Source organism: Cystoisospora suis (assembly GCF_002600585.1).
Source record: "Cystoisospora suis strain Wien I chromosome Unknown contig_6642, whole genome shotgun sequence".
Classification (NCBI taxonomy): Eukaryota; Apicomplexa; class Conoidasida; order Eucoccidiorida; family Sarcocystidae; genus Cystoisospora; species Cystoisospora suis.
The window spans coordinates 2,778-13,441 of NW_027159429.1; the positions used below are offsets into that span (position 1 = coordinate 2,778).

At 55.6% G+C, this 10,664-nt stretch overlaps 2 protein-coding genes across 2 annotated transcripts; one reads left to right on the forward strand and one right to left on the reverse strand.

The window, feature by feature from the left end:
* Window positions 1-162: 162 nt before the first annotated feature.
* On the forward strand, window positions 163-2,453 carry CSUI_010077 (uncharacterized protein; the record flags this gene model as incomplete). The annotated part of the gene is made up of 4 exons (XM_068070183.1): window positions 163-1,147; window positions 1,511-1,578; window positions 2,130-2,269; window positions 2,358-2,453. Coding segments are annotated over exons 1-4 (405 nt in total), but the record flags the coding sequence as incomplete, so codon positions are not given.
* A 1,361-nt stretch (window positions 2,454-3,814) lies between these two features.
* On the reverse strand, window positions 3,815-10,492 carry CSUI_010078 (serine hydroxymethyltransferase 2). The gene is made up of 8 exons (XM_068070184.1): window positions 9,355-10,492; window positions 9,020-9,250; window positions 8,233-8,506; window positions 7,070-7,253; window positions 6,444-6,602; window positions 5,780-5,921; window positions 4,886-5,240; window positions 3,815-4,388 (listed from the first exon to the last, which is right to left on the reverse strand). Exons 1-8 carry the CDS (start codon window positions 9,601-9,603, stop codon window positions 4,261-4,263), a joined length of 1,722 nt encoding a protein of 573 aa, XP_067917842.1. The 5' UTR covers window positions 9,604-10,492; the 3' UTR covers window positions 3,815-4,260.
* Between the last annotated feature and the right edge of the window lie 172 nt (window positions 10,493-10,664).

The following is a 10,664-nucleotide window of genomic DNA, read 5'->3' on the forward strand; positions in this document are numbered from 1 at the left end:
CAAAGCGCGGGCGTTACAGTGGACGCGTGCAGGACACATACTGCCGTGGAAGTGACTATTAGGGCAGCCGATCTGAATATCAGTGGGCTCAGGTGAGGAAACTGCCCTAGCGGGGGCAGTTCTTTTTCAGATTCAGTCTGCCCCGTGAAGGACTGCCAGGATCGCAATTCTCACTTTGTGACGACGAGTTATTCAGCCTGCACTCCGGCACAATCGAACCAGCTCCCCTTAACACTTGGGTCGAGTACAACAAGGCTTCTCCATACGCCATCTCCACCTCTTTCTCTCTCGGCATTCACTCGCCTCGCTAGACCGTAGCTTACGTCCGGGATTGTGACTCGAGGAAAACGGCTGAAATTTTCCCTAAAGGTCATTGTAAACGGATGCAGCTGTCTCGGCACCCGGAGCTGTTCGCAGAGACAGCAGTCCGGGCGGGAGGGCGCATGCACCCAACGTCGAAGCAGAGCGAGACCGATCAGCTAACTGCCGGCCTTTTGGAAATTTACTGGCGTTGCTTTGCTGATTCTCGAGGTGATTAGACTGTTTCCCGCTCTGAAGTGCTGCTTTATGTTGCGCTGGTTTGCATGCACTTCCTTCGACCGGTGGCGTGTTACTTCACATTTCTGTTTCTGCGCGGCGCCTCTTCCCGCCCAGCTCTTTCATGCAGCTTCTGCTCGTCCATTGGACGCATGCCTCGTTAGCTGCAGCTGAGCTTTCTTTCCGCGCTTGAAACATACTGGTTCCTGCCACATTTTTCTTTCTCTTACTCATGCGTGGATGACTGCTGGACGATGTACTGCCCCTTATGGCCTAAGTGCGAGGGTAGGCCGCTTCCGGTCTCGAGGACGTCGCCTTAGTTTACTCGCGCGGACACTTCGCGGTATTGTAGGTTCTGCAAGCCAGGAGTTCGGAACCACTAGCTTCATGTAGCCGGCTCGGGTACAACGACGAAATCGTGCATGCAGCTTTCCGAGCCGCAGCACTGTGCGACATTCGAAGTTTTTTTTTCTCAGTTCGGAAGCCAGCTGCTCCGCGGCGACGAAGTATGGGGTGCACCGGCAGCAAGCGGCCTGTCAGCACTCCTGCTGACCGGCAAGGAGAAATCAAGCAGCACAGAAAAAAGCATGAACAGTACGACTCCCGAAAGGTGGGTTCAGTGAAGCGAAGTGAGTCGAGCTCACTTCGCTGGAGGCAGCTGACTGACTGACGAAGGCCTTGGTGGCCGCTCCGTTACGACTGCCTCGTATGCGCCGGTGCTCATGAAAAGTCGGCTTCTCCACGATTTCTTCATGGCTCTGAGCGACGGCTTACTCCCGCATGTTGCCTTCGCGCAGACCATTACACAGCTTTATTCAGTGCACTGCACCTGCTGGTCTGCAATTTATTCCAGGTTGGCTGAGTGGGCTTTCCCCCGAATCCGTGCACAACGGACTCGTGTGGTCGCTAAGTGTCGGGGGTGACCTCATCCGCGCGATCAAAGGTACGCTCCTGACGTGTGTGTTTGGTGCAGGTGCCGAGCGATGCTGTGAAGCAATCTCGTCCCACACGTTTTTTCAATGTAACAAAGGATTCCGTCGAGTAGGTGGAGGCTCAGTTTTGACTGCAGCACGGCACGAGTGTCAGCGAGTCCTAAGGGGTTTTTCGTTGGCTGTTGGAATGAGTACAGAATGTGCAGAATGTGTGTTCACCTGGGGCTTCGCTGAAAGGGCAGGCCGTCACGAATAGCGACGTGTGCTGGCTTCCGCATCGCGATTGGGCAGATCGGTCTAGCCCTTGTTGAAGAAGCCCATCTCGCTGGAGTATGCAGGACTGTGTAACGATCTGGAGCACCGGCTGTTTCGTACTGCGCTGAGATCTGCCAGTACAGTTGCGCGATGTTCCCTGGAGTCGGCGCGTCCGACGTGAGGGCAACCGGGTGTAAATTATCGAGGCGTCTTTGTTGCTTCTGGCGCATGTTCGGAACCATGTGTCCGGCCAGGTCCTGTTCTGTGAGTATGCCATCCCCCAAGAGGTGTGTCTTCCCTCTTTAACACTGCCGGTTCATCGGCGCCTAATCATCTCTTGTGCCGTGCCCGTTTCTGGCTCCGCAAGATAGCACACAGAGGTTTTGTCCGTGCTTGGTACCACAGGGCAACAGTCACGTTTGACAGGAAGGCGGTCATCCGAGCTTACCTGGAACCTGACGGAGGCGGTGAGGGCACCGAGGTGATTGAGCTCGAGTGCGAAGCCGATGTTGACCATTATCTTCTCTATGAGAATCTTAGGCCAGGTTCGTTGCTGACAACAGATATGGTGGCGCCTGCGACGTTGGCACCCGTGCAGCGAGCGCTTGTCCAGGCTTTTGACTGTCCTTTCAGGCACATTGTACCGCTTGAAGCTGTTCTACGTTGCTGGGGGAAGAGCCTTCAGCGTGCGACCTCCCTCGTTCTTTCTCGGAAGTAGTGCGGGCGCCAGACAGAAACCGGATACGCGTACGCCTTCGTTGGCTGCGGCCGGAGGCGGATACCGCGTCTCGCGGTCTGGGGATGCCGCCTTACCACCTGAAAGTATCCGAGTGCGCCGGCGCACGCTGACCTGTCCGGACACTGGGGACGTGCCGGCACGTCGCCAGATGCTTCCGGGTCTTCCTACTCGGGGCGACATGGTCCCTGTTGTTGCGCCGTTCAATTATCCGAAGACTATCCAAGTCCGGACACTGCCCGCTGACTGGGCTGAAAAGGCATCTTTGCGGAGGTCTGCGGTGTCCAGTTCTGGTGGAGTTTGCTTAAGCACCGGCTTGTCAGCGGGAGCGTCATCGAATTGTAAAGAGTCCTCCGCTGGGTCCGGTTTGTCGCTGCGGACTTCAGGGGTCGGTAGCGTTTCCCGCGGTGCCTCAGAGCTTCCCAAACGCAAAAAGTCACGACGGAAAAAATCAAAAAACAAGAAAAAGAGGGACCGCGACCGTGCAGCTAGTTCCTCGGGTGGAGCCCAAACATGACAACGCGACCTCCCTGACCGAGTTTGACTCCCGCTCTGGTCGCGGGCCATTTTTCGTAACTCGTTGATTGAAGGGTGTCTATCAGCACGAACCGATCCGCGGACGGCAACTATGGTACATCGGTAAAACTGTGAATGCAACCACATCGCGCGTAGTTCAAGATTGATCGGAACGACCAGGTTTATCAAGGCGTCAGATCGTAGCTTTTGGATATTGTCCTGTCGCGGGGCTGGGTGATTCTGTTCAAGAAAGCAGTGATGCGTGCACGTGCTTGCAGTATCGTTGTGCGGTCACGATTACAGCAAGCAGGCGCACGCACGGATCTTCGCGCGTGCAGTTGAAGGCGAGTTTCACGTAGATTTGAGCTACGACGTGTGGAATTCAGTTGGCGGCTCCTGGCCTTGCTCGTGCGGGCTAGCGGTGTCATAGGCCGGATCGGACTCGAGAAGGAACTCACCTGGAACAAATGAAAGATTGTGTAAGACCGGTGGCAGCCACCTAATGTGGGAATCGATGGTTTATCACAGCGCGAGGGTTGCTGCGTCGTGGTGGAGTGCCGGCAACACCGGCGTGTTCGTGCCAGCTGCTACCTCTTGCCGCAGAGGCCTTTTCTTCATCTTCCAGAGCGACACAAGCAAATACCTATTCCTTTTCTGTCAGTCACTGGAAGGCGTCTGTCGTATGCCGACACTACGTACGCCTAACTGCTATGAGGTACCGTACACTAAATCCTAAAGCCTTTGTTGGAGGTGCAGCTTGACGCACCGCTGTGGCCTTCCCCGGCGTGAAATTCTTTCACAGTGCTCCTGCGCCTGGCCCCGCAGCACGGCTGCTGGTGTGTAGAGGCTACTTTGAAGTTCTTCAGGTTTTCAACGACGGAAGAACTGAACACATGCTCTTGCGAGCGCTGTTTTTCCCGTAACAAAATGTGCCAGTCTAGTCCCCGTGGACAAGCACTAATTGGTGCTCACGTTGCTGAGGTTACGGGGCCACAGCCCGCGCCGAGGGGAGACAGCATGGACCTCAGGCGTAACGAGGACGCGACCGCCAGTTCTGCGATAGGAGGCATCCGCGGCCAGTGTCGGATTCACCAGTGCAGTTCGTGAAAGCCATCGCGACTAAACCCCGCATAGTCTGGCGTGCACATAGACTGGTGTGCCCCGGCTTCGCACCACCAACAGCGCGCTTTAGACTGCCGCCAGTCGTCGAATAGTCCACTACGGCCGCGGGTTCGGGCGAGAAGATACACGTTCGTAGCAGTTGAAGCTCTCGTGGCTGCAGAGTCAGATATCAGGGTGTCCAGGCATGCGAAACTTCAGCGCAAAGTCTCTGATCTGTCGCCGGATTTCTGTGAGCCTAGGGTGTCCCGCCACGCCCTTCTTGAAATCGCACAACTTCTTGCCATGCCTTTCTGCAACAACAAAGAGAAAGAAACGGAGTCCCGTGCAGAATAGCTGGCCTAGATACTTAACAAGAGACACAGTGCGTTGCTTGCGGTTCCTCCTCTCCAGTTATTGAATGGAATCCCGAAATAAAGACGCGTCTGACGGTCTTAGCAGCTGAGACTGAGGTAAGTGAACCAGACGACCACGAGTTTTGCAGTGAAACGGACAGCGCACCTTTCCCCTCTTGGAACCGGTCGACCTTCGTACTTCCCCCAGCTACCGCTCTCCATTTCTCCGAATTGATGCCTACGGCACTGAATGTTTTTGCCAAGACACCGAGCCGATACCTTCGTACCTCCGCCAGCTACCACTTCCGCACTTCTTCCAACTGATGCCTACGGCACTGAACGCTTCTGCCATCAGAACAGCGAGACAATACTTTCGCCGGGGCCTTCTGAGAAAAGGAAATCTCTCCAGAATACACGTCAGTTTCTCTATGTGGTCGCAACTTGCGCCTTCTTACCCTGAAGTTCCTTGGCAACCTCCACGACCTCATGCAGCCAGTCACCAATACGTTCGAAATCCGCCTCCTTCATGCCCCGGGTTGTAAGTGCGGGCGTGCCGATCCTTACTCCCGAGGGATTTGCCGCTGAAGTGTCCCCGGGAATGGTATTCTTATTCAAAGTAATACCAGCCTCGTCGCAGCAGAGCTGCATTTTCGCTCCTGAAATAGCATCCGGTCGCAGGTCCATCAGCAGCAGGTGGTTGTCTGATCCGTCCGTTGAAAGCTTGTGCCCCAAGGCCTGAAGCCGCTGTGCCAGGGCCTGGCAGTTTCGGATTACTTGGACCGCGTACTCTTTCCAAGAGGGTGAAGTGACCTGCAACAGAGAAGCTTGGCATCCCGCGCAAATACCCAGTTGCAGTCTATTTGACCATGCTGTTCGGCCATCATAGTTCGGACACTTAACTCAGACCAACGAGATAAAGCGCTTGAGCACGAGGGACGGAAAGAGCCCATACTAAGAAATAGAGTGCACGTGCCGGTTCTCGAGACAGCAGGCAACAGTCAATATGTACTCTGCCTTAGCTCACAGCCCAAAGCAGCATTGTTGGGAGTCCGTTTCTAGGAACCCTGGTGAACACGTCCCGGTGGCGCCCCATCCGCACAGGTGTCACAACCGGACACACCCCCGCAACCGACAGGGGATGTTCCTGGCCACCGATGAGCTTCAAAGTGTCTGCAGTCACCGGAGGGAGCGTGACTCAGGACGGTGTGATCCCATCAGTACTGCGTCAGGGAAATCCATATATAGACGTCGAAAATACGCGACACATGCCTCCTTCGCACTCAGGTGGCCCACGCTTCCATATAACTGATGGACTGCGATTCTACGCTGTGGCTAGGCGACGCCCTCACCTCCTTCAGTTGACAGGCAAGCGCTGCGATCTGGTGGTTGTGGGGGCCCCCTTGCAGAGAAGGGAAAACACCGCTGTTTATGCGATCTTCACCGTCCGGCAACCGCTTTTTGTTCACGAAGATCACTCCGCTCCGAGGCCCTCTGTCACAAAGTATGAAGGCACATGCTGTTGATGCTGCTGTCTCGGGTGGCAGACCACGATCACGAGACGCACTCACAGAACGAAGGCTTTTACTTTACACTGGCTTCTAAAATCTCTTTAAAGTAGACAATACCTCTTTCGACATAGCTTTCGGGTCTTGCTGAGGAATCTGATACAGAGGAAGTGAAACGGTTTTCCGAGAAACTCTTCAGCAAGAATGGAGGAATACTCGTTATTCGACGCCACCCCGAGACTCCCCTCGTCTAGAACATCCAACCCGTGGAGCCGGTGTCCAAAGCGGAAACCAATCCTACAGTTCGGACTACCGCAGTCCTGTCCAAAACACGGGAGTTCGAAGGAGCCCCAGCTGCAAGGGCCCCGCCCCGCCAGTCGCGAAGGCCACATCACGAAATGGCTTCACAATTCCCCAGCCTCTGCCGTCCGTGTTGCGACACAACAGTAGTGTGGTCACCACGAGGAAACCCTGGTGCAGAGCGGCTACTTCGGCTTCGAGCGCTCACCGGAGAGACTTGTGCGTGGTCGTTGTGACAATGTCGCACCATGGAAAAGGAGACCTGAGAAGCCCTGCCGCTATCAGACCGCTCGTGTGAGCCATGTCACACATCAGGATAGCCCCTACTGCGTCGGCTATCTCTCGGAAGGCCTCATAATCCAGATCCCTGACATTGCATACCGCACACATGAATCTAACAATCTTTGAACCACAAATCTTCAGCAAGCTGCATGTATCGCCACAGCGATTCCGCATCCTTCAACCGCTCCTCTCGCCTGGGCATCTGGACAGAGCCCCTGCAAACCGCCGCGGCCGGGCGATCGCGTGGACTGGACTTATGAAACTGCGGCTGGTTGGAAGAACCCCGCCAAACTGCCCAAGTGCTGATCAGAGAATGCCCGACACTGTCCGCAAGCTAGAAAGAGCCTTTTGCCAGCTTCATAAACGGGGTGGCGAAACCGCCACGAAGTGATGCAGCCCGCAGCGGGGCGCACAGTTCTCGAAGAAGTATAAAATGTTGCTGCGCTGGTGGCTAGCCGACCCGAAAGACACGGTTTGCTGAAAGACCTACTTTGCGGCAAGCGCTTCAAGGCAAGAGTGCCAGCCCGGGTACAAAAACCTGATAGCGTTTACCTGGGGTAGGCGGAGTGCCCGCATATGATGATTTTAGGCCTGAAAACGAGTGCGCGTTTGCGGAGCTCATTGTAGTCGATCAAACCACTGGACTCTTCTACGCCATACGGCAGAGACTCGAAGAAAATGGAGGTGGCGCTGATTCGCTTCTTTGCTGTGTAGAAGCCGTGCGTCAGGTGTCCGCCTGTTACATACAAGTTTCCAGAGCCGTACGAGTTCTCCAAAACGACGAAGAACCCCTCCTTCCGCTGTACTTGCACTTACTCGAAAGATGATACCCTCGCGCCTTCACGTCATGCTTACCTGGCCTAGTGTGTTAGTTTCACCATCGTCACTCGGGACGCATGAGACAGTCGCGTTGTTGGGAAGGGGGCAAAGAAAGCAAAGGAACATTGCTACGCCACATGGAGCAAGGCGCGGTCTGAAGTAGGCTTCAAGGCAAATCAGGGATGGCACCACGTGAGTGTCCTGTAAATCTGGCCCGCGAGCGCGGGTGGACAACAGGGAACCTGTCCCGGCAACGAACCCGGCCGCTGTAACATGTAGACGGGTGTAATTCCAGAGTCCGGTGAAACCTTCACACTACTGAAGAGCCTTCCGAGACAACCGTGCAGAGCCACTCCACGCCTCAAGCATCCACGAATGAGAGGACCCGCCTCTGGGCTCATCCTATGAATGTCACTAGCATCACCTCCGTCGTGCTTTCGACCTTCCGTGCTGTCAGGGCAGGAAGGCAATTCTAAAGAAATTGACTGCGGACCACGCACCAAGTGACAGACTGACAGCCCGTCCACCTACGTCGTACCCATCAATAACAGCAGGCTGCACAGAATTCGATGCGACGCCAGTCGGACCGGCCGACGCTAACCCACAAGAGCATCGCCTGCCAGAAAAGCACGGAGGGCCTCCAGTCGGGCACAATACTACGCGCGATCCGCCAAGGAGCCAATGCAGGCTCGGCGCAGCTACATCGCCGCCTTGGCTGTAACTTACTTTCCGGACGCACGCGAGAGGGCGAGACGGTCTACATAACGAGAACCCTAGACCGTTCCTAGTTTCTAAACCAAGAAGCAAACCCGCTGCCTTTCGCTAGCTAAGAAGTCACAAGAACGCGGACGGAGGGGAGAGCATGGCCCGCCTAGCTCGGAAAGCATCTTGCCTACCTGCGGGGAGATCTAGGCCCATGATCCTGTCGTGTGGTTGAAGTAAGCCAACAAAAACTGCCATGTTGGCTGGACTTCCGCTATACGGCTGCACGTTCACGCTCCACTCCTCTCCGCTCAAACCGAAGGCATGTAGCGCACGCTGCCGGCACAGCTGTTCCACTTGATCGATGACTTCATTGCCCCCGTAGTACCTGGCGCCCGGGTAGCCCTCGCTGTACTTGTTTGTCAAGCAGCTCCCCAGGCATTCCATCACAGCCTGAGACGTGAAATTCTGAAAATCAAAGAGCCACCGAAGCCCGCGACGTTCACCGGACCAGCTCCGTGCCAGATCAGGACACCGGAGAAAAATAACCGTTGTCCGTTCAACAGAAGTGCTTCCCCCCATGGAACCGTGCGGGAGCCACTAGCAGGACCTCAGACACCTGTGTACTGCCTCTCGTATGCGACTTCAACGAGCCTCGTAGTCCACCTGGATCTATCACCCCAAAACGCGTTGCCACAGCCATACATAAGCCGGAGAAAAACACGCTGGGTGAAACTTGGAAGACTAGAACTGTTAGTATAACACGCCATTGGACTGTCAAGTAGTAGGGCGTTCCTTCGCGGAAAGCTGCATGATTACGACTGCTCGAGCCAGGGCGTCCAAAAAGCACTCTTGCCCCACTAATCCGGCCAGTCGCAGAAAGGCTGCTTGGCCATGAGTGCACACAGGTATGCATGGCAGCAATGCGAGATCTGTCTAGGTGTGCGGCCGCACACACGGAGACGCTCATTCTTTACGGACCTCAGACGCAATGAGTTCAAGCCCTTCCTTCTGGCGATCCTTTTCACTGCGAAGAAGAGCATACAGCTCGGGGTCAGCGGCCAGCAATGCTCTCTGGGGGAACCCGGAGGAATCGGCAGATCCTGTGCTCGTGTAAGCACCAGATTCATCGGCCTTGAGTCGCTTAGATCCTTGACTGTCGCCTCCAGTGACGCACTCCGGTGAAACGGCTGCGCCAGCACGGACGGGTTGCTGCAGCAGAAAAACATAGTCTCCCGAGGCTTTCTGCTGAGGTTGAAGTCTCCGCCAGCGAGTGTGCGCACGGATACCTGGTGAGAGCAGACCGGTCAGTTTACCTGAGACATTTTAGCGCGGTGAGAATTCGAGACAGTGGGCGTCAAGCACCAAAGACCATGAAACCTGGAAGCACGCAAGGATGAACGCTGACCAGGAGGCCCTCCTCGATCCTCAAGTCGAACTCTGTTAGTCCGAAAGGCGGGGGCGCCACCCTGCCCGCGAAAGGAACACGACCCGGAACTTCCAGAAGAAACCGCCCTGACCGGCGACAAGAGTTGCATTAAAGTGGCAGTCCGACGAGTACACATAACAACTGTTTCCGAGGAGCCCGTGTCTTGCCCGACCCCGTCAACCAATGGGAACGTCTTTGACCGTTCACGAAGCGCTCTGCACACGGACTACTCCACCCACCCAAGCGGCCAGTTTGGGTTTTGTAAACGAAAGTAAGGTACGCGAAAAAGCAGATCGACGGGCTCGCAGTATGCTCTTCTCATTTCCGCAAGTGCACGGACCAACACCGGGGCGGGAACCTAGAGAGAGCATCAGTGCTCGAGTTTCTAGAAAGACAAAATGGCGGGCCTTGTCCGAGACTTCGAAGGAAACGGTAGAAACAAGAACCCGGTGAGATCAACGAACCGGAGTTGCCGCGCCTCAAGGAACTCTCTCTGTGCCTCTGCGTCTGACGCGACGGCCAGCATCAATTACACGCATGCTTACCGGGGAGGGCCGCTGGGCGTATCACTGTCTCAGCAAATCCGGCCAACGTCTTTACGCGACAGCCGGCACCCGCAGTGTCAACTGGCCGACACAGTTGACGTGGCTTTCCAGAAGATCAGTAGTGCCACCACATTTGTGCAAGTGGGGGAACTGTGATCGTGAATGGTTACTCAGTTCTAGAGAAGAGTGCGTTTGTTGTACTGCACGGTTTGGTTGCTGGTGTCCGAAGTATCCCCTGAGGAACGACTGGGGCAAGATACTAGAGAGTTTATCGTACCCGAGGGCACAGCGTCCACCACAACAGTCGAAAGGAAACGCGCAGTAAGGCTCTTTCGGTCGTTCACGAGACGGCACTCTCTAGCGGTACGGTAGTTTTAAGGTTTACTGTACAGATCAATAAGCTGTCCGGCCCCCACCGCGGTATCTTGTAGATAGCTGATGTGCCCCAGTCGGCCGTACAAAAAATGCCGCAATATCTCGGCAGGTTTATCTCTGTCTTGTCACCGAAGCACAACACGTCTCACAGGCAACGACAGAGACGCGCGGTAGGCGGCTCATCGGCGGTCGTTCACCGCGCGGCACTCGACACGCGGCACGGCACGCACTACAGGCGTTGACACACAGGGCGGCGGCGCAGAGTCGTAGCGAGGGC

Coding starts and splice junctions, on each gene's coding strand:
- CSUI_010078 (XM_068070184.1), bottom strand. CDS start 9,603: ATGTGTACTCGTCGGACTGCCACTTTAATGCAACTCTTGTCGCCGGTC. Junction 8,507..9,019: donor TTGAACTCATTGCGTCTGAG/GTCCGTAAAGAA, acceptor TTTGATTTTCAG/AATTTCACGTCTCAGGCTGT. Junction 7,254..8,232: donor GGGCCTAGATCTCCCCGCAG/GTAGGCAAGATG, acceptor TGTATGTAACAG/GCGGACACCTGACGCACGGC.